Here is a 23,910-nt window from a genome sequence, read left to right on the forward strand (position 1 = left end):
TTTTCATTTTTAACCTGATGGTGACAACATGGCCTGACCACTTAGCTATCACACTACCAGGAATGTGCCACCCCTTGGCTAAATGTTGCAAGAATGATGTGGAAGAAAATGACCCAAAAGTGGTAAAAATACTGCACAAGGATAAAATGTTAAAAAATCATTAAGTAGCTGTTTTTTTTTCATTAATGAAGTAATATAATTAACCAGCTCCTAACCATATTCTAAGATACACATGATGCACTACAGTTAATTGCAAAGAAGGATCACACATAGGATTTTTTTTACCTTCAAAATATTTCATAATAACTCATTCACTGTTATAGATGTCAAACCCCCATTTTTACTGGGTCAGTGGTGATTTGGTAAATTCGGTTTCCAACGCACTGACAGCAGCGATATACAGTAAAGTACGGCGGCTATTCAACAGTCCATCCATGTCCATGCTGCCGCTGTGCGAGCGGAAGTGCTTAAGTGTTGCATTCTGGGACTTGAAGTTTAGCGTTCACTAGGGGCTCCTTACATTGCATTCTAGTGGCTAAGAAGACTACATGTCCCACAAAGCCCTAGGACACAACGTACGCCCAACATCTGATTGTCGATAGATTAGCAATGTCTGGCGTTAGCAGGGAAGAAAGGCTCGCCAAGATGGAGCAGGGCGACAAAACTTCAAACAGGTAAACACACTTAACGATTCTTGACGCTCATTCAACTTAGAAAGAATTAATGACAAGAGCCGGTGGATTTCTAAACGCATGCTGACAGTATTCGTGTACAGTTGTCATCAGGGAAATATGGCCTGGCACAGTAACCACACGTTTATCTCAGAAGCAGTGAATACGTCATGAAAATAGAAGTCTTCATTTATGGCTTTGTATCCTTATTGCGTTCACAAAGTATTAATGTCCCCTCAACTTGCATGTTCGCATGAAAAACAAACATGACGTACTTATTAACGGTATTTGTGGCGTGAACATCTCTGAATTCCCTGTTGTATTTGTTAAGTGTAGTTAGATAAATACATGCAAGCGGTAACTAGGTAAAATGGAATTCCCTCTAATCTTAAATTTCCAAAATGTTTTCGACGAGTGAACATGTGCCTGCGGAACTGTCATGTTGGACCTGTTATGGTGCTCGACGAGGCCACAAGATGGTGTTACTGCATTGACGTGATCGCTGAGGCTTTGCTACTCGTTTGATCGCTTTTCACAAGGGACATAAGAAAGAAGCCTTACTTGCTTTGTTCTTTTGGGATAATTTTGGACCATGAAAGCGGTTGCTAAAAACAGTGCAATTGTGCCTTTAATTGAACAGCATAATATAGTGGGGATGATACGAGACTCAAATTTCACGAGATTGGAAATGCTCACGAGATGCTGAGTCTGAGATTTTTGCAACATTTGTAATATAAAATAATGCCTAATATATTTGTTCCAGTTTTCATGGTTTTTCTTTTTGTGAACTGCAAGAAAATTGACAATCTACTGTGCAAACACGAACACCATATGAAGCAAATTGTCTGTACAACTTCTTTTTTTGCAAAAGAAGTCTTGACACGACCTCTTTTCACCTGTGAAGTCCTTTGAGACTTTAGTGATTCAGGGCTAAACAAATAAAATTTGACTTGTTTGGATTTGATTTCGATCAAAGTGATCAGTAGGAACAGCAACTGTGCCATTCAGATCATCAAGCATCAAAGTGTGCTGTTGTTTATGTCGATTCAACTGCTTTTGAAAAGTAATCCGAGTGCCAGATGATATGGAAACCTTGAGCTCTGGTAGCTAGTGGCTAATTTATGATAAATTTGGACATAAATGCTGATAACAGGTGCCGTACTAGTACATCATCAGTGTAATTAAGTCCTTTCTTAGTGCACTGAATTGGCGATTGAACACGATTTCAGAATAACATTGTGATGTTTATATCAGAAGTCGGGACTCCCAACATTGTGAGACAAGCTAAAGCTGTCGTGACATGCTTTCATGAACAATTTCAAAGCAAAAGCATCCCAAGGCACGCGTGTCATTATATTATTTGTCATAAGGTTTATTTTGAAATTCTTAGGACCTTTGGCAAAGGTCCTGACTGTCATGCAGAGCATTAACAGGCGGCACATTCCCCTATGTCCCCTATTTAAAAAAAAAGTCAAAACAAAAAATATCTCATGCTGTGCTGGGACAAGAAATCTCATGGCTTTCTAATCTTGCAATATGTCACGTGAGATCTATACTATGTACATTATTTTTATTTATACTTTGTCAAAACATTAAGAGAAGATGTTTTGATGTTTCAATGTTTTTTTCCCTCCATTTCCAGGTTTGTGTTCTGCGTGCCATCAGTCATTTCTAACCAATGGGAGTATTGGTTTTTACTAGGGCTACACAATTAATCAAGTTTTAAATCGTGATCACAATGCCGCTGCTAATATGGCCACAGATGAGACTACAGCAAAATGGATGGGGAGGGATGACAGCAGTTACTGTATAAGGTTTAATTATTTAAGATTTAATTCATGTACTGCGGTCATATTTGTCTGAAATATGTATAGTCGGAAGACGTTTAATTCGGGGTAGGCTATATCACGGTTTTCACTTCGCGTGAGGGAGTCCGGGTCCCAGTTAACCGCCAAAAGTGAGGGATCACAGTATACTAATTGCACCAAATGGTGTAGGGCAGGGTGGTAGTCCACTTTTGATCTGGACACTTCCTATGATTTGGTTGCTGGTTTGGTCCGTAACATATTGGCAAAAATCTTCATCATTGTTTTGCTAAGTAAAAGCAGATTTTTGCAAACGTTTTATATTGAGTCAACATAAAGATGATTAGCTTTCAATGAGTGCTAAAGAAATCTGAGAAAATTCTCTTGCAAGAGACTGAAAAAGTCTGACATATTGGTCAATTTTAGGTCCTCAGTTTTTTGTTTTTTTTTAACAAACAATGATTTAATTACTTGTCAGTTAGTCATTAAATTGCTGCACCGATGCATATATTAAATACTTATTTTGCTCTGTTGCAACTCTCTCGAAGAGTGTATCAGGCTAATGCAGGAGACCATAAAATGTTCCTCACTAACTCTCCGTCTTTGGCATTTCTACTTGGCAGCCCTGCCGAGCCCTTATTTAATGTGAATGCAGTCCGTTGTTGTGATGTGTTGGACTGCAGCGATTCTGAGCAACACTAACCCTTTACATTCAATCAAAGCGGCCGCCCTTACGACAGGTCAAATTGGAGGAATAAAAATGCTCTTAATTCAATAAAAGTGGTGTTTTTTTAAAGTATTGTATTGTTTTTTGGAGTACATTTTCTGTATTAAGATTATTTAGTGCTATTTGTACTTGGTGTTTGGATTTGTGACTACTTACAGGTTGATTACTTGTCTTGCTTACTTTATTGCCTACTTTACTATTATGTCTATTGCGTGGAATGTAAGTCTGCTTGGGGAAGTGAACAGAATAAGAATGTCATTGTGTTGTAGTGTTACTATGCATATGACAATAAAACTGTTGAATCTGGAATCTTGGTACAGGTCTGGAAAGTGGTATTGATACTGATTATTATTTGGGACATATCTTATCCCATTAGTTGCTGCCCCCCGCCCCCCAAATCGTCTTTGTCATTCATTTCTTGTACCATAAGTACAGTTTATTTTGAAGCACTGGCTAGCTTCCTAACAACGTTTGGCTCTTACTATGATACAGTGGCTTGACAGGTAGCGAGCACATTGTCTTGTATGTCTTTTGCACTTATTAAAAAAGAAACAACGATGAAGTCCCATTGGTTACTTTTTGAAAGGCAGATGCCGATATTTGTCAAAATGCCGGATATCGACGTTTATCATTGGCGTAGCCAATAATCGGTCTGTCCTTAAGGCGAACATATGGATTTGTTTGTTTTGGCTAGAGGAGAAGTGGTGTCGAGAGTGTTGGATTTCATCATGCTGTTTATGAAGTGTGCATGCGTGCGTGTGCGTGTGTGTGTGTGTGTGTGTGTGTGTGTGCCTGCGTGAGAGTGACTGGTGGAAAGATAGTGCTGCGTTTCATCATGCTCGGTGTGTGTGTGTGAAAGAGAGCGTGTGACTGGTGTAAAGCACTCTGAGACACAAGAGTCCCTGGAGGGGAAAAGCACCCCACTTCCTTGGCTTATTCAGACACAAGCCTGGAAGAATAACTTTTTTGTTCCTTCTTGTTTTAGCTTTCGGCCCTTCTCATCCAGCCCCCGGTTGCGACCCTCCCGCTACTCATTTCAGCCCCAGCTGCACCGTGCGCGCGCACTGTCAGGCGCAGATGACGCGCGCGCCTTGACGTCAGCGCGCCGACTGCCGGGACGGTCTTTTGGCAAAGCCGCCGCTATTAATACCGCCTAATGAAGTTAACGGCGAGGGCGGGTCGTTCCCTTGCATTGGCTGTCTGCGGGTAGGAGGATCGCGAGGGGCCGGCGGAGGCGCGGTTGGACCGGGAGCGCGCCTCAGTGCCTCCCTCCTCCGCGCGCGCATCGCCCGGCCCAATGGAAGGAAATGGAAAGCATGTTGTCAAGTTTCGTTTCTCCTCCAAGCTGATCCCCAGCTCCCTAGTTTCGCACCCTGTGGCTCACTTTTGATGTGTTGCACCACAACTGCAGCGGAGTTTGTATGTGTGCATGCAAGCGAGTTGAATCCAATTAAAGTGGTGGAAGTCTCCCCTGGTCTCTACATATGAGCGCGCTACCCATTTACTCAGGAGCCAGAATATCTGGCTGCTGGACACTGACATCTGACGGCCGGTAAGTGCACTTTATTGGATCTTTTTGTGATATTCTGTTGTTTGCATGATTGTCCGCCCTTGGATTGACGTGCGACCTGTCCAGGGTGTCATCTTCTTAAAGACAGCTGGGATTGACTCCAGCATGAGTGAAAATGGGTGGATGGGATTAGTCCTATTTATTCTTATAGTTATTAGTGATTCCTACAGGATTGTGTATCCCGTTTGTGCAACGGAAACCCATCCTATTAGCTCTACAGAGAGTATACCACCGCACGTCCTTTGGGTGTTAGTTGTCTTGTTTGCTTCTGGCGCCTGTGACCCGTTGTTGTCGTCTTCACTATTACCGTTATGTCAGTGGACTTTTGCAGTTCTGAATTCTTTTTACGGTTCATAATAGACCAGAAAGGGAAACTTGTTTGAAAGATTGTGTGTTTATGACTACGGGGGTTTCTTAAGATCCAAGTTTCATTTCTTCTACAACCACGGATCATCTTTAACCATTGAAATGAATAGAAATGACATTAATCTGTTCCATTACACCCTGCCGCCCAAAAAGTTTGTGTTATTCCTAAAAGTAAGAGCAATCTAATGATTTTACTTCATACAAACATCAAGTATTTACTCAGGCTTCAACTAACAATTTAAAAAAAATATTCAAATAATGAATCCCTTAGTGGAAACCAGTTTTGTTTTTGTTTTTTAAAAAGGACTTTATTTTAAATTGACATAACAAAAGTAAACTAATATTCAACTACTGGTTTCCTCCATACCATGTAGTGCTTTTATCCCGGTGCAGACAAACATTTGTTTGGAACTTAAAGCAAAACTTCTTATACACATTGCTTAATATCTGTTTTTGGTAATGGTTGCACCTTTAGTTTTAATAAATAAAATTTGAGACGATAAATTATGAGTCAATGTTCCAATCTAATTCATTGTGCTGCTCCTTCCCATGTGCCTGCTTAGGCCAGTAAAATACAGGTATGCAAGCAAAGGAGAAGAATAATGATTTTTTTTTGTCAAATATGAAGAATCTATGCCTGTGGATATTATATTATCTGTTTACCATTCCTTCCACACCCCATCATGACTATTGATACTAACTATTAGCATGCTGTTAAATGAACGTGAAAATCAGCAGATTTTATCTGTTCGTTTTAATACACACGTAATTGTTAGTTTTCTGTTACGCTTGGCAGTGCATTTCAACCGGGGATGGCAGTTTACAGCTTGAAGCTTTTTTTTTTTCTTTGAATTCCAAACTGCTGCCCATTGTGAAGTGAGTTGAGTTCACTGCAACATACAGCGCTCGTATCTCAAGATTGCGCTCAAAAGCCAAAGGAAAAAAAACAAGCAAATGGCGAATCCTATCGCAAAGAACTCATGTCTGGTCATTTACCAATCATAATTCACAATTAACGGTATGTAAAGTCACTCCTTGAGGTATGTGAAATATTAAAATAACATAAAAAACACAAAACAAAAATAGTATCCATGCAAAACATGTTTAAAACTAATTATGATGTGATAAATATTTCAGTTAAATATACTGTAAGTTCTCAAAAATAATGTTAGCTTTAGTGGCCTATTCAATTTAATTATACTAAAACCCATTCCAACCCATATCAGAGTTGTTCCACCCAAAATGCCATTTGCCACCTAGCAACATTCTTAAGTTTTAACCCTTTCGGACTTTGAAAAACTATTTTTCTCATGTCAGGGTTCAAAATATCTGCAATGATAACTGCAAGACTGCAATAAATGTGTTGTCACTCGTGATAGGTTTTAATGCGAGGAGAGGTACTAACGATGCAGGCTCGTGATATATTTAGAAATGTTCTTTGCAGTTTATTGTTGACCTTGGGTCAGGTTTGTGCTTGAAGGTATCCCTGCCGTCTTTCTTTGCACGGTGACTGATGATCAGCAACAACACTGTGCAGCCTGCGACCACAGACGTCGAAGTGCATGATTCAGCATATTTGGCGGAGTAACTAATCTTTTATTGCACTCTGGTTTGCTTGGAATGGATAACAACACCAAGTGGTTGCTGTGTGTACTGTACATGCCTGCGCTCCGCTGACCCGGCGCAGATAAGATAAACGCTCACACTCTTCACCTCTGAACGCTCAGCACACCACCTGGGGAGGCGCATTGCCAATATAAGGTGGCTGGTCTGACTGAAGAGCAAAACAGCGTACACGTTTGTGAAACAATGGCAGCTGGATTTTTGCAGTCCTCACTGGGTGAAGTGTGGATGTCTCGAATACTGCAGTAAGTTGGAAGGAGGGGGGCACAATGTACGCAAGTTGTCACAGTCAGCAGTACTCTGTGACGCTTTAATTTAGGTTTTAGTGCGCGCCTTTTCTTATTAGACTTTTTTTATCAGGAGTGTCCAAACTCGGTCCTCAACGGACAGTATCCTGCATGTTTTCCAGCTTTCTTTTCCTGACACACCTGATTCGAATGATCAAATAGTCAGCCTGATCATTTGATCACCTGATTCAAATGATCAAATAATCAGCCTGATCATTTGAATCAGGTGTGTCAGGGTAAATAAACCTGGAAAACATGCAACGTAATTGCCATCAAGGACTGAGTTTGGATATTCCTGGATTAGGCTTTAGAATTTTTTTGAAAATTATTTTATAACACATTCGTTGTTTAAAGACATTGTTGAACGTTAAGGCTTTTTAAAGCATCATTTTAATAATTGGTGAATGTAGAGGTAGGCATTTTGCCAATTTTTGCTGGTCCGTCATTCATCATTCCTTCATCTTCAGTCTTGACATTTTTTTTAAGATGAACCAACTGTAATTAACAATTAATCAATTATTCATTTAATAAGTATTTTTGATCATTAATGAATTCTTTAGATAACTCATTTTGATTTCAAATTGTCCAACTCCTCATAATTTTAGTTTGTTAATAGGTAAATATTCTCTGATATCGGTTATCCTCCTAATTATCTTCCTTGAGTTAAAAAATGCTTGTACTTTGGAAAACCATGATCAACATGTTTGCTTAGTTAACTGTCATAATTCATTGATGAGTTCTGCTCTATTAGTTTGAAATGTCCAGCTTTTAATAAAAAGATGGAAATTAATACATTACTTTTACCCGATTCATCGAATATTTGACTAAATAACTTTGAATGAATCCGTCTTTAAAATGATCGTAAATTGCAGGCTGACCAAATAGTTGTGGATTAACTTGATAATTTTCTAGTTGTTCATAAACTGTTGCACTTCTGTTCTATTCTTATTATTGTCAAAATCCCTTGAACTTCAACCTCTCACCATTAAAATGATTTGTTTAGTCCTCCACAAAACCAAATTAATTGGAAAAAAAAGCAAGAGATACGATTCCCATCTTACAATAATAATGAATTGCATCCTGCAACTGCAATCTCGTGACACCTTTTTGCGATGACACACAAGCCTCACCCAGCAAGACACATGCACATTACTCAGTAGTGCAAACAGCTGAGTTGTTGTCATGGATTCGGCTCACTTTGTGTACTTTGGCTCCCGTTTGAGCTGCGATGGATTGGCCAAAGCCTTTCATGCCCTTAAGAACTAAACATTAACCCCCAAGAAGCAGTAACTCAGCACATACTGCTTTTTCTTTACTGTTAACATGGCGACCAGTCACTCAATGACGACCCGGTTGTCTCTTTTGCGCTCACTTTATTTTTGGAGAAAAACTGCAATGCACAATTACGACAAGCTGACCATATTCTACTTCTGTTTTGATAGTCAGTTAAAAACATGTTTAGCATGTTCTGCACCAAAATGTTGTGGCAAGTCTGTGTAGTGTGTAAGTATTATCAATTGTGGTCTGATCATTTTGGGAGGTTTTGGTTGGAGCTAGGAGATCAGAGTTGCCCATGCTTGTGTGAATTTTCTGTAAGAGCTACTCCCAAATCACAAAAACATGTTTCATGTGTTCTTGGAAGACTTGGAAGACAGTGCCAAGTGTGAATTACTGTTGTCAGGATTTAAGCATCTTTCTGTGATAGAACCTATGTAGAGCTGCAATGATTCATTGATAACTAATTGTTTATCAAATGAATCTGTCATTATCGTTGATAATTGATTATTTATTTGGGTATTTTCTTTTAGTTTAAAATGTTATAAAATTATCCTAACGCTCAGTATTTCAGTTTTTCAAAAGTAAATGTTAACTGTTTAATGTAGTCCTCCATGAAAGCAGACTGATTATGTTTATGTTGAATTAAAATTTGGGGTGGATAATTGCCGTTACCAAGTATGGGTATCGATCGATACCCGATCTTATTTCAAGGCATCAGTTCTCGCGATGGTAGCCAATACTGGGATCGGACACTTTGTTGGAGGAAAGAGAAATGAGAAATTAGAAAAAGAGATAATTGCAATTAACTTCATGCAATTTAACAAAAACTGCTAGCTGTAAAATGATTAATTTCTCCCTTAATCCTATGCAAGGTCAAACCAAGTGGTTTATAGTGTGCTGGTTGATCCCTGATGAAGATTGTAAGACAGATGTTAAGCACCTCTGTTGTTTGTTTGCAGCGGTGGCAGTGACGGCTCATTGGACCGCCTCCTCCCCACGGTGAGCACGGGCCTTTCACCCCGGAAAAGGACCACCAGCCAGTGCAAGTCTGAGCCCCCTCTCCTCCGCACCTCCAAGCGCACCATCTACACCGCCGGGCGCCCCCCTTGGTACAACGAGCATGGCACTCAGTCCAAAGAGGCTTTTGTCATTGGTAGGTTTTATTTTTTTATATATATACATGTGTACTTACAACAATGCCCGATGTTTGCATTCTGTATATATCATTTAGCAATATCTCTGACAGACCGTGTATATGATTCGTTATTACACTAGACGTCGGTTTGTTTTGAATAACAATAATGACTTGGCAATACAGTGGACTCCCTGGCTTACGTTTTTTTCATATTGCGATGTGGAATACTGAGTTTTTTCGTTGCCTCTTTTTCCCGGTTTTGCGACAAAACAACTGTCATGACCCTAGGGGCTTGGCTGTATTTGTGTTGTTTTGTCTCTATCTGCAGGCGTTTTTAGGTAGTTGCACTTATTTTTTGTTGCCGTCACATTACGGTGATGCTGGTCTGCTGTTGAGTGGAATCACTCGTTTCAAAATGGCGGAATGGTAAAGCTTTGTTCTATCCCAAGTCGTTACCAACCGTATTTATAGTGCACTTTACTGCTTAATTCAAACTTGAAAGGGTGAGCCATGGCTCCCAATATTGCTAGTGATGTTAAAGAGAGAAGTAAGATGATTTATATGGAAACAAAGCTGGAGATAATCAAGAAATACGAAGGCTACCCTTAATAGGGAATATGGCCGTGACAAGCGCCACTCAAAGGTAAATAAATCCTCTCGATATTTTTTATTTGTGATGTTTTCTGATTGTATACATGTATATTATATATACGTAGCACTTACTACACTGTTTTGGTAACAATTTGTAATATCTATGACCAATTTTGATGTTTTTACCTGGGGTTCTAAACGTATTACAGTGTAGCTATTTAACATAAGTTTGGATTGCCAGTCATACGGTGAATTCACCTTACAAGCCCATCCGCGGAACGGATTAATCTCGTAACATGGGGGCCCACTGTATTTAGTATGCCAAATAGCAATCCTCACAAAGGGCATCAGGCTCACTTCAAGCTGTTTTTTGACACTTGCACTTCAAGCTTACAATAAAACAAAATTTAAAAAAATAGACAATGTATATGGAAGCAAACACAAAGCTTTATCTTGTAAAAGGCTGCTAGGACAACCTTAACGCTAATACAGAGCGCAAAACACCATCGGCCGTCTAGTATAGTAAATGTTCCGATGTCAACATGGCATTCCAGGTTTGTGCGGCGGCAGCGCTTCAGGAAAGACGACAGTTGCTCGAAAAATCATCGAAGCCCTCGACGTTCCCTGGGTCGTCCTCCTCTCCATGGACTCCTTTTACAAGGTATGCAACAACACCTTTAACAACATTTAACGTGCCTGTCTCTGCGTGGCCCCTCGGATGGCATTTGAACATGAACTAACCTGTTTTCCCCCCTCCCACCACCATATATTAATGTCTGTCTGGTCAGACCAGTTTGCTCCCCTCAAGACTGCAATGAACAATGAATTTTGTGCACTCATTTAATTTGGACAATAGGGTTGGAGGAGGAACACATGTTTGTTTTTGTGGTTGAGTAAGGAGACCTGAAGGGAAGGCTTGCATATTAGAGTGGAAGTGTCTCTAAGGTAGGCCATGGTGCCCTGTACACCCCCGCCCACTCTGGTTATGTAATCCTGTCACTGACTCGGCGCAAGTGCCAATTTTCACACTGCTGTGTCCAGGGGGCGACATCTAAAACGGTCCAGAAATGTGATTAGAGTTTAAGTATGCACATTTTAGAGTTGGGTCATAAAATAAGAGTGCAATGTTTTAAACTCATGTACAGTGTTTTCCTGAGTAGTCCTCTCAACATTCAAATTAGTTGCCGGCTCTGGCCTTTTTGTGTCTGACCACCTGCCGCAGAAGTCACATGATGGCATCCTAAATTTAGTTCTCGTCACTTTTCTGCTCTTAAACAGGAATGTGTAAGTATTCTTTAAATGCTGTTTTTGAAAAGGAGGTACGCCAGTATATTTGGGATCAAGAAAAAACACTTTTATTGAGCTGGATGGACTTCTTGTCATGCTCTACTATCAAACAAATTTAATCAAATATCAGAGCTTTAAGCTGGACAATATTTGAGATCATTGGTTCTCAACTAGCCCGCAGCTCTCGTATATATAAGCATATTCTATTCAGCAACGCCAGAAAATAGATCCCGTAACGTCTTAACATTTAAAACTTGCAAAATGTAGTCACTGATGACAAAACACATCTGTATAAAATTGATTGAAAGAACCCACTGTTTTACTTTTTTAATAAAATTGTGTTATTAAGGAGTCCCTAATAACACAATTTTGCAATAAGATGTTTTATGTTCCAATTAATTTCCTATTAATTTGAAAAGAAAAAGGGAAAGGGAGTTCTGCACTATCTCCGCTTGTCCAGCAAGTGGGTTGCGTACTAGCGACTGAGCTAATGTACCCAAAATAACACACCCATAAGTTCAAACAACCAATCAGCTATCCGGGTAGGTAGCCGAAGACCCTGGTCATGACGAGATGCTTGGATAGTTCCTGGTAGACGCTTAGAGGAACCTTCCAGACCTGGAACGTTTTTTGATGTGAATGGAAAAGGGAACCCATACTACCAGAGTACAGCGGCTAGTTCCTGAAAGTTCCTGCGGTACCACAAACAGATTTTCATGGACAAATGTTTTGAGAGTCTCATGATAGTTTGTTGTTTGATTAGTAACGTTAAGACACATTTAAAAACACCAATCATATTTAGCCATTTTTTATAAGCCTTTTGTGTTTTGTATAGGTAAATCTGCTAAGAATGCTGTGGCTGTATTATTTATGAAAGGTAGTTGTGATTGTGTCCCGCAGGTCCTCTCCCAAGAACAGCAGACGCGAGCTGCCAGTAACGACTACAATTTTGACCACCCCGATGCCTTTGACTTTGATTTGCTTACGCACACGCTGCGAAAACTCAAACAGGGCAAGAGTGTGAAAATCCCTGTCTATGACTTTACTACTCACGGAAGACAAAAGGAGTGGGTAAGGATCATTGTGAAAAATAATCAACAGCCTGTTAGATATTGCGCATATAGCAGTGAGTCTCATGCTTAGCATTCAATGTTATGATTTGCATATTCTTGATATTTGTTGTGAGTGTTTTTAAATGAATGAGTCTTTTTTAACCACTAAATAAATACATGCAACATTTTGCAAAAGAGTCACTGTAACATAATTTAGCAATCTTTCATGTTCCAATTCATTTGTTCTCTATTTAAAAAGAAAAATCTACTGTTCCTGTTTTGGCATTAAAAAATAACATTCTCCAATACTTGCTCTTAAAATCACGGGGGGGCCTTCAAGTGCCCCCAGGGGTACTCATATTGAGAACCGCTGGTCTTTAATATTCTGTGCCCTTAGTGTTTTTGCTTATTCTTTTTTTTTTCCAATCAATTTGTATAGGTTTTAATTGGCACCATCATTGTTTTTACACTATTTTTAGACATTTTCACAACATTGTTACATTTATCTACCACAGAAAACCGTGTATGGAGCCAGCGTCATCATCTTTGAAGGGATCATGGCCTTTGTGGACAAAGAGCTTTTGCAGGTAGGGCCAAGCTTGTTGTTCCCTAATAGCAAAGATGCTCTTGTCCCTGCATTATTCAGTATTTTGTGTGACTAGTGGTTTGAACTGCAACATTTTTGATTTCCCTTCAAAGCTGCTGGACATGAAGATTTTTGTTGACACAGACTCCGACATCCGGCTCGTGCGGCGACTGAGGAGGGACATAACCGATCGAGGCCGGGACATCGAGGGTGTCATCAAACAGTACAACAAATTTGTCAAGCCGGCCTTTGAGCAGTACATCGAACCTACTATGCGCCTGGCTGATATTGTGGTGCCTCGTGGTATGTTCACTACACATGCAACAGCATGACTTAATGTGAATGGGAATGGAAGAGTGGTGTTTTTGTGACACTTGGTCAAGAAGTTGCTTATAAGGTATTTTGACATTGACAATAATCTTTTTTTTTGTTTTTTTTTTTTTTAATCATTCCATCAGGTGGCGGGAACATGGTGGCCATTGACTTGATAGTGCAACACGTCCATAGTCAGCTGGAAGAGGTGAGGAAGTTCACGCATTTGACCTAAAGCATGGATAGAATTGGACATGCGGAAAACATGTCAGTTAATTAGAATTGCCTGACATAAGACTTGCGCTTTCCTCCTTGCTAGTGTTGGTTTTTATGCCTCAGGTTTAGCGTTTGGTGAGGGCCTGTTGAGTTCTACTTCACCAAACTTATTGAAGAAAGTCTTTATGGACCATGATTTTTTTTGGGGGGGGTGGAATAAAAAATACCCCTAATTTGAATCGGTTCCTGCAAGGTTTGAAGTCAGAACTCAATATAAGGGGTTTCACGTTGCAGTATGCAAGGTAGATTTTAAACTTTGTGCCTCATGTACATTCAGGGAATTGCCAAAGTGAGAACCAAGCGCATGCTGTGCTGGTCCCAAATGGTTTTTGGAGAACATTTTTGTTCAAGAGAGTCAGGTTTTTATTAGACTTCTAGAAGAAGCACAGCTAAATAAGTGTTAATTGAGCCTTCATATATAGTGAAATAAAGACCATTTATTTGGCGTATTATTTGCTGCATTTGTCATCAAAATATTAAAGGGGGTGGGGGGGGGGGGGGGCTGCAGTGCTTGCAGTCTGCTTTACAGACATCTGGCTGGAATTGGAATATGTGTTTGGTCTCTGGAAAAGAAAACTTCCATAAACATACTTGATAATCTGAGTCATGCGTCAGCAAGGAGGAGTGGCCCATGATTTTGAATGTATTTTAATACAGTAGGAAATATCTCAAGATCAGTCATTTGCTTCCTTTCACAATAGTCATAAGTTTTGAAAACGTAAAGAAGAAAGTCAACTGTTATATCATATTTTTATTTTTTAACAAATTCCTTGCTTCATCCCCCCAAAAATTAGAAAGTTGCTCATTATATTAAATCAATGATTTGGTACAATATATATTATGTATATAATATATATAAATATAAATTTGTCTACATTTTGAGCCTTGACAGTATTATGAAGACGTAATATTTCAACTGAACACACATCTAATCTATTAATAGTGCTTTCATTTTACTTCTCTATGTTTGTGTTAGGATAGCTCTACTCCTCCCTCTAGCGGTTAAACGATTTACTGCATGTAAGGGTGTTTCAGTGTCTTTTTTTATTATTTTGAATGACTTACCAGTGCTACTTGTAATGTGCTTTCGTTGTTTTTTTTTTTTAATTAAAATATTAGTCCGTTATGTGAAACCATAATAAGGAGCAATTACCTCATACATCTGTGTTAGCAATTCTGTCATATGCTTTCATCATACTGTATTGCTCATTCAAAAGCTAAGAAAATTCTATTCCTATCTTAACAATGTGGCTTTCTAGTTGTTGTCACTGGGTGGACAATTGAATTAAAAGATATAAACCTGTAAGGACTTAGCGAATTCAAATGCATGTTGATGCTAATTTGATGAGGTCACGATATTGTGGCTGGGCACACATTGGCAGTTTCCAAAACAGATGTGCAGTAGGATCTCGCATGAATGATTTAGAAGAGGCACATTACGCTTCTTTTTTTTTTTTTTTGGTCCCCTTCAACCCACATGTGCACTCGCACACTCATGATGAATTGCTCTCCCACTCTTTTTCCACCACACTGTCATCCCGCCACCCTCCACGGCTCACAGCGCGAGCTCAGCGTCAGGTAGAGTGGCCTTTAATCCTGTTTTATTATCAATCCTCTCCTCAACATCTGCCCTCTTCCCCGACTGCTCCTGCATTCTCTTTCTGTAAGGCGGGCAGAAAAAGAGGGAAGCCGCCAACCTCTGCCTTCACCCAACTGCTGGCTGCCGCGTGGCATCACCAGACACCGCAATTATTCAGATTAACCGTTGGACAAAACTGAGTTGTTCAAGGTCCCATGACATCATTTTTGTTTCCACAGTCTTTTATGCAAGATCATTTGTTTTCAGGATGCCCTTATTCGGGTTTCGCCAAAAACACTCAGCATCAGCTTTCTGATTAGTATTTGATATCTAAATATGTGTTGTTCTGATTTGATCGCGCTTCTTAAATTGAATACTGTATAGAAAATAACTTTCTGCTTGCTAATTGGCGATAACTGCTTCTAGTATATTAGCCTGTATAATATGCTTTTGAGGCTGCACAAACAGTTTATAATTGATCATAAATATTACAATAAATCTCCCCCCATTCACTTGAATACCGCAACCACTCATTTCATTACAAGATCCAAGTCACCTGTTTTTGAGGATCAATCCAATACCTGGCCAGTATACAAAGACAGAAAAAAGATTGCATCCAAATTTTCAAGGAACCGTATAGATAAATGTAAATGATGTCCAAATGTTATATCCATGTAAATAAAAAAGTAGGATTTTGATGGCATGGGACCTTTACAGTAATAAATGAACGAACTGCTGAAGTGTGTGAGGTGAATGTGGAGCAGCCAGCTTTTCATGCAAGGATGTTGGTTTTCCCTCTTTTCTAGAAAATACAACTCACACACACTTTGCTGCCTTCTGTGTCTAAAAATTAAACTGGCGCGCAGTATTTGAGCCCTCCTCTCAGGGGCCACACGAGTAAATGAAAGTGACTATAATAAAGACAGAAAGCGAGTGGCAGCTCGTGCGGCAGTTGCACACATCATCGGCCGCTGAAAGTTTCCTGTGGCCTTGCTTGCAAAATGCTGCTTTTTCTTTCCATTCAGCGTCGGGCCACAGAATCTGACACACACAAAGGAAGTGGAATGAAATATCAACTTCACCACTCCGGGCTTTGATGACATGAGTGCCTCTCTAGCTCGTGTAGCACCCACGCATACGCGCACGCGAGATGCACGGCTGCATAAGTCACATTAACGCAAGTGAAAATTAGAGCTGGCCATTCTGTCGGGACTGATGGACGTCCCTTTTGCTGACGAATGATGATATACCTTCAAAAAAAAGTCGCTGCATGGGGGATTTTGGGGGATTGCATTTATTGTATTTATATACACGGGTATTCATCGAGTACATTCCAGCGGAAGGAAAAATAACGTAAAAACTTGCAATATGTACTTCTTTTTCAAAACGACAGAAGGAATCCAATTTATGGGCCTCTTCAGCTGCAGCGCTAGCCCAACAATTTGTAAAGGAGTCCTTATAACACAATTTAGCAATAAGGTACGTCAATTAAATTGCTCTTAATTTGAAAAGACAGAATGTCCCGTTCCTGTCTCACCATTAAAAAGCATTGAATAGATTTGCTGATACCTGTAGAAACCCTTCGTCCTTAATGTCTTCACCTCCTGTCGTCAAAAATGGCTGTGTGGATTTTGTCACAATCTGTGTCCAAATTTTTTTTAAGCTTTTTTTCCCCTCCCTACACCCAGCTAAACTAAAAACACCTTTGGAGGCAGTTTTTCATGATAAACCTCATATTTTTCCTTACACACACTGGAGATACTTTTAACAAAATCAAGGCTTACAAAAATTTTGCCAAGGAGTGACTGTTACATGTTCCAATCGTTTTTTTCTTAATTTGAAAAGAAAACTATTCTGTCCCTGTCACAGCATTAAACAACATTATATTAGATTTGCTGATACCTGTGAAAATCTCTCGTGTAACCCCTGAAGTGCCTTCATATAACCCCAGGGGTACACGTACCAACATTTGAGACCCACTGATCCAGACTTGATCCGTACCGTATGATCGGGTTGAAATTACAACGACAGACTGATGACTGCAGTTTGTTTTGGCTTGAAAAATTAAGGGCTTGGCAATGTTGGATGGGTGGCCCGACCGCTGACTAATGATGGACCGGCAATTTTTTTAAAATTGCCCATCTCTGGTGCAAATCGCAGACAGAAAAAATATGTCATGGTAAACCTGAAGATTGGCTTTTCATCCATTCATCCATCAACCTTGACGTTGTGCCCGTTCGTTTCTCTTCCCCTTATCTGTTGTTCTCCATCTTTCTGTCCCCTCCATTGTTGGGTTTCATCGAAAATAGAGGAAACTTCGCTGGGATATGTGAGCAGATTTGCTATGATTTTTTTTTTGTTTTTTTCCTTTGCATCTGGCTAACGAGTAGCTGAGTGACAAGGTTTGATCTGTAGCTTTCTGGAGCATCATGTTAGTCACCACAATTGCATCACTACTTTTAGCTGTGTGTGTTCCGTTTGCCGCCAAAGGGGAACACCACCTTGGCTAACAGCTGCTAAATTGTAACCCATTTAATTGTGTGGGGTTTTGGAAAATTATTACAATGCACTGAGACCAAAAGATGCCATAAAAAATGTCAGATTTTCACACCTAATAGCAATTATTGCTTGTTAAGGCGCCCGCTATCTGTCATTTAGACCTGAGAATCGTTTTCAGTGAAAGGGGAACCATATTGGCATCAACCTTTAAAATACAAATTCTAGCTCAACTTTTCAGATTTTTAAAAAATTTTAAGTTATACAACAGACATCTTTGTCTAGAAATCCAGAAAAAAAAGTGGAAGGAGTTCCTAGTGTCATCATTAAAAGTTAAATGAAAACTCAAGTAAATATTGTCGCTCTTATTCTATTTTTTAAATTGCAACATTCACATGCAATATCTGTAAATGCAAACAAAAGTGGGGTCCCAGGGTCAGCAACATCCTTTGTTAAGTCAACTGAAATTGAAATGAACAGTTCCTCGACGTTAACATAATTTTAAATTGACCCTTTTCTGGCCATCAGATTTATGTTCAAAAAACAGGCATAGAGATATTTCCCAAAATGCCAATGATGGGCCCATAACAGGAAGCATCAACCCTATAAAATATAGATCATCTGTTCATGTTTAAACTATTAGCTTCAGTCAGGGATGAATAAGTACCAATATCAGGCCAATACCTGGCCAGGTATTGATACTGGTGACGGTGGCAGATACTGGTGTAAGCCCCCTTACGGTCCTTTTAAAAAGCCATACATGCCTGACAGAAGCCCAATGAGATTTAATGTCCATTATTATATGTATGAAAGTATAATCATGTAATCTCAAAAAAAAAAAAAAAAAATATATATATATATATATATATATATATATATATATATTGTATTTAATAAAAATACTATGGTATCAGTTCTTGGTATCAGTGCCTACTTAAGTTGAGTGCTCGTATGGTATCTGTAAAATAAGTGGTACCCCAAGTCAGTGAATTTATCATCATGGTCTCTATCCTGTTGTAATTTTCTACCAAATAAAGACACTTAAGTGCTATGCTTTTTTTTTTCTTTACGCTTTTGCAAATCAATCTTTAACCGTATCTGTATGCTTTCTAATCTTTTTTGTGCTTTTTTGCATTCACCTTACTTACAAGCCTGTCTGTGCATTTCCCAATTGCAAATTGCATAGTGCTGATGTCCACCATTATTTATTTATTTATTTTACTCCTCTCAACCCACGGCACCATTTGTTGCCATGGTGACAGGGCAGCCCTGGCTTCTGCACACCAAGCTCAGCCGCTTCCTCAGACGCTTAGTGTTCTGGAGAGTACGCCCCAGGTCAAAGGCATGCACACCATCATCAGGTACAAGCAAAGATACATACAAGCTTTCCACCGCAAATAAAATGGCCAGCGTGTGCAATTTTTTTTTTTTTTTTCTTTACGCGTCGCCGCTTTTAGGAACAAGGAAACCAGCCGGGATGAGTTCATTTTTTACTCCAAGAGGTTGATGCGGCTGTTGATTGAGCGAGCGCTGTCCTTCCTGCCGTCACAGGTGCTTGAGCGCGAGATACACAGTTTCGAAATCGATACGAACTTTGTGTTCACTAGCCTGAGCAAGAATGTGAAATAGCACTTCATAATATTGTACTTTAAAAAAATGATACACAGTATAGAATAATAGCACGTCGAATGTCTCAACAGCCAAAATTAATGCAAGTACAGTACGTACAATTAAGGAAGCAGATCCTCCAAAAAACGTTCCCACTGAGGTATGTAGATACATTGAACTGAAATAATACTAAGCAGAAGTTGTTCTTATATACAGTATGTAGATGAAATAGTTGATGTTGTGCATTTAAACAATACTTAGCCAAATGTTAATGATATGCACAATAATAAACAAAATATTAATTTTATGCTTATTGCAAAGCCGTGTATAAAATAGTAGGTGTTGTGAATTTAAACTATGGTAAGCAAAATTGTTGCTTATGTAGAATATGTAGGCTTACTTGAGGATGAAATAATAGATATCGTGAATTAGAACAATACTTAAAAAATAATTATACATTGTGTGGTCCTACCTGTGGATAAAATAATATAGGTTGTGAATTAAAGCAGTACTGAACAAAATTGCCGATTTATACTCAGTATGTATGTATGTATGCCAACTAGAGGATTAAATAATAGATATTGTGAATTAAAACAATACTTAACAATATTTCTAGTTATATGTAGCATGCAGTCCCACCTGTGGATGAAATAGTCAATATTTTGATGCAATTTTGATACAATTTGTGCTGGTGGCGTCGAAGGGCCAGCATAGGTGAGCAATCAATTTTCCGTGTTGATCTTCTCACAGCGGCACATAGTGCAGACACCCCAGGGAGAGGACTACGAAGGCAGGACGTTCCACGGGAAGAGGGTAACCTTTTTCCAAAGTCTGTTTTATGTTGAAAACCTTTAACAGCAGTAAATGTGCTTAATCACCCCGTACTTCCTGTTTTGTTTCTATGCAGATTACTGGCGTTTCCATTTTGCGGGCGGGGGAGACCATGGAGCCTGCTCTAAGGGCCGTTTGCAAAGATGTCCGCATCGGCAAAATCCTCATCCAAACCAACCAGGACACCGGAGAGCCTGAGGTCCAGGTTTAAAACAATAGGGTTTCGGAGACCGCTATCAAAACCGTGAAAATTCTGTGGCATCAATTCACACCTTGTGTCTTGCGCAGCTTCATTACCTGCGTCTCCCCAAAGACATAAGCGAAGATCACGTCATTCTGATGGACTGCACCGTGTCCACTGGCGCTGCGGCCATGATGGCCGTTCGAGTTCTCTTGGTGCGTATTGCTTCACAGAGTCAACTTATTTCCATTTTATCCTCACGCGCTTTCCAATTTATAGAATGTTGAATAAACGCTACTCACTCATGGTTCGATAGAAGATGTGTCCATGTAAACAAACCCGTTCAATTATCTTGTCAACAAGACCGCTGCCATATTGGAACATTTTTGGTGGTACTGGTTGTGTCCCCTGGTGGTCTCTAATGAGTCACTACGGAGCCACACACAACCCTCCAGATACGCGTTTGTGGCTCCTGTGCAACAGGACTCGAGCAAAGGTCACATGTAAGAATACAGCCAATCAGGAGACCCACAGATCACCCTAATTACACATCTGTGTACTATGTGTCCAAGCATACAACTCAATATACACGTTTGTGACTCTCATTACGTATCTGCGGATTCTCATTGCACATTCGTGACTCTCATTACATATTTCTGGACTCTAGTTACGCATTTGTGACTGTGGTTACAGACCCGGATTACGCATTTGTAATTTGTATTTTTTATCTGCACTAATGGCTGAATGGAACACTCAATGGGTAACAATGTCATTCAATTTGAGGAAGAGGAGATTTTGACACAGAAGAGTCCCAACAGAAGCCTCAAAACTTTCACCAACCAAGGTGCTAACACATTGTAGATAGCCAGCAAATCACTACTCGCGTGGTTTTTGTCACATTACGACTCCGCTAATGATTCAAACCACAATCGACAGACTAGGAATTGTGTTTCATGCTGTATACCCACTATCTAATCTCATTATGGTGACAGTTATGCTTTGGAACGGGGTTCTAGAGGTCTCCAAAAACATTTTCAATCTTGGCATTCTGACCTTTAAACCTTGGAACTAGATCTGTAATAGTATTTTTTGGATGTATTTCATTCTACAACTCCTGAAGATAGAGCGTGTAAAATCATCCATTTTAGTTTTGACCAGTCTGCAAGGAAATTACTTAACTGCAAAGTTTTACATAAGATGCTTCATGTTCCTATTAATTGGCTCTTAATTTGAAAAGAAATATGCACTGTTTCTGTCACAGCATCCAAAAGCATTAGGTTTTACTTATAGTAGAAGAAACACTGTCAAAATCTCAAATACAACCTGAAGTGCCTTCACATAACCCCAGGGCGGCTCAACGCCCCATGTGTGAACCGCTGGTCTCAGCAGATGTTTCTATTTCAGGACCACGATGTCCAAGAGGACAAAATCCTCCTGGTTTCTCTGCTAATGGCCGAAATGGGAGTACACTCAGTGGCCTACGCCTTCCCACAGGTCAAGATCATCACCACGGCCGTGGACAAGAAGGTCAACGATCTCTTCCACATCATACCTGGCATCGGTGAGCAGCTCACAATTTTAGCCAACTGCAAAAATCTGTTACAATTGTTAAATTATGGCAATTCCTTTTGTTTGTTTAAATTTTTGATGATATCATAAAAGAATCGATGGGGAAAAAACTCTAGGGAGCTGAAATATCCAGCAGATAACAGATTTAAAATTTAAAAATGCAACGATTATGACATTTCTATGTGATTGCAGCTGGATGTGCGAGATCTTGTGTACAAAAATAATCATTGTCCAAATTTTGGACTATATAAAACCATTATAATCACAATTTCTGAGATGCATTTTAACAGCATTTATTACATTGATTTTCCTGCAACTTTTGCAACAATCTGTTGAACATCAGTCAAACTATGTCAGCAAACAGAAATTCTTGACTTGTATTTCACCTCAAAGCTCTAGGTGGCGGTAGAGACCAGCTAACAACAAAAGCATGCATGCCATTTTTCATTTTTTTGTGGTTGTTAAATTTAACTTACAGTGTATGGCTAGAGCTAATGCCATTGAACAAGTTGAGTAGTCGAAGGAAAAAAAATATATATTCGTAAATAAGTCATTATTATGCCTTTAAACGAATTTACAAAATTAGGAAAGAAAACACAATGTGTATAGTTTGCAAAGTGTGTGCACAGGGTTAAAAAGAGTTGGCTCAAAAGTACTCTAATTACAGGTAAAAAAAAAAAAAAAATTCGATCCAAGTTTCTGGTTTGTTTTATTCAAAACAATGCAATTTTTGTGGTTGCCTTGTACAAAATGACCAATTTTTTTTTTTTGACCCAGAATTTTTTTTAAATTTTTTTTAACACAACAGTTTTTTCCTGTAGCGCCGTTTATTCATCAAAAGGGCTATTCAACGGGTTAGAACCACCTAAGAGATTCAAGATAAAATGTTTTTGTTGTTGTTGTTGTTGTTACAGTAAAGAGAACCCATATTTGGAATTCACCTCGTGATTTTTTTTGAGTGGGTGCCATCCTTTTTTTTTTTAATTGATTTTTTTTTTTAAAGATAGTCCTTATTGCTATATGAAGCACAACGTTAGTTTTTCATGTGCCTTTTTTAAAAAAAAAATTATTTCTTTTAAGGAAACTTTGGAGATCGATATTTTGGAACAGACGCGCCTCCTGACTGGAGCGACGACGAAATAGATGAGCCCAGTTTCTGATTGAACTAAAGTCACTCTCTAATCTGCCGGCTCACCAAGGACTGCGATGCCTCTATGGGGCCCCGAGCAAAACACTCACTTTGTACAATCACTCCATTCAAGCGTTTAAATTATTTTACTCTTCGTGGTGCCTGTGATATGAAGGTTAAGAGATTTATGTACAGTATGTTAATAAGTTTGGCTTGGTCCGCTTGGAACGTTTTTTGCAAACTCGCCTCAAATGCCTCATACTGTGGCCGACACTGAATGTGAATTTAAAGGGGGGGGGGGGGGGGGGGTATTTGCCTTCATCACACAAACTCAACTTTCACATGCACTTTCACAACAGCAATTTAATCGGAAAATGTGTAGGTGTTTTTTTTTTTTTTTTGAAGATGCTTTATTCAGTACAGCAGAAAACATACATGCAGACGGCTGCATATGACTGCAGGCTGTAAACTGGTAAAGTGTAAAGTATGTGTCAAACCCTTCTCAGATAGCTTATTGCGGTTTTGCCTTGGGTTTCTGGTTAGTACCTAAGCAAAAAGAATTCACACATTCATCTTGAAATATTACTATCAATTGTTTGAAGTTCAGTGTTGCATGGAAATATAAATGACGTACTGGGTTGAAGACTGGTCTTTGAAATGATGCCTTTTTCATATATTGAGTGAAAAAAAGCTGCTTTTCTGCAGAAGTCACTGTAAAAGTTGAGTTGGCATGTCATCTTGTTCACGTTCAGTTTTGCACTGTTTTTGTTTACAACTTCTGCTGTGTGTTTTTTTTCTACATGTTCAAATAAAAGTGCAATTGTTTTGACTGTGTCTTACCAGTGTCTTTCCTTGACATTGCAATTTTTTTTAGGTATTTTTTATAAAAAGACCTTTTCTGTATAAATGTGTGTAAAAAGGGGCGGGGCCTTTTTGCCCATAGAAAAAAGC

The 23,910-nt window shown here is 39.3% G+C and overlaps 1 protein-coding gene across 6 annotated transcripts; it reads left to right on the forward strand.

Annotated features, from left to right (window-relative positions):
- Positions 1 to 544: 544 nt before the first annotated feature.
- uckl1b (uridine-cytidine kinase 1-like 1b) lies at positions 545 to 23,244 on the forward strand. Of its 6 annotated transcripts, none has more exons than XM_088438841.1 (15): positions 545 to 674; positions 9,287 to 9,480; positions 10,608 to 10,714; positions 12,241 to 12,411; positions 12,908 to 12,979; positions 13,092 to 13,281; positions 13,437 to 13,498; positions 17,455 to 17,474; positions 18,904 to 19,002; positions 19,099 to 19,192; positions 20,000 to 20,062; positions 20,157 to 20,285; positions 20,369 to 20,476; positions 21,666 to 21,822; positions 22,911 to 23,244. In XM_088438841.1, exons 1-15 carry the CDS (start codon positions 610 to 612, stop codon positions 22,988 to 22,990), a joined length of 1,611 nt encoding a protein of 536 aa, XP_088294967.1. In that variant the 5' UTR covers positions 545 to 609; the 3' UTR covers positions 22,991 to 23,244. The 6 variants fall into 6 exon arrangements, with proteins under 6 accessions (XP_088294967.1, XP_088294953.1, XP_088294975.1 ...); XM_088438827.1 differs by lacking the exon at positions 545 to 674 and adding an exon at positions 4,407 to 4,755; XM_088438849.1 differs by lacking the exon at positions 545 to 674 and adding an exon at positions 4,410 to 4,755 and having other exon boundaries at positions 20,157 to 20,279.
- Positions 23,245 to 23,910: the final 666 nt, after the last annotated feature.

Source organism: Hippichthys cyanospilos, chromosome 2 (genome assembly GCF_059441005.1).
Source record: "Hippichthys cyanospilos isolate Australia breed blue-spotted pipefish chromosome 2, RoL_Hcya_1.0, whole genome shotgun sequence".
Taxonomy (NCBI): Eukaryota; Metazoa; Chordata; class Actinopteri; order Syngnathiformes; family Syngnathidae; genus Hippichthys; species Hippichthys cyanospilos.

Bases quoted from the DNA above. Each gene is read 5' to 3' on its own strand.
- uckl1b (XM_088438827.1), top strand. From the start codon at position 4,688: ATGAGCGCGCTACCCATTTACTCAGGAGCCAGAATATCTGGCTGCTGG. The intron at 10,715-12,240 runs GTATGCAACAAC...TGTGTCCCGCAG, and splicing joins CCATGGACTCCTTTTACAAG to GTCCTCTCCCAAGAACAGCA. The intron at 17,475-18,903 runs GTGAGCAGATTT...CCATGGTGACAG, and splicing joins AGGAAACTTCGCTGGGATAT to GGCAGCCCTGGCTTCTGCAC.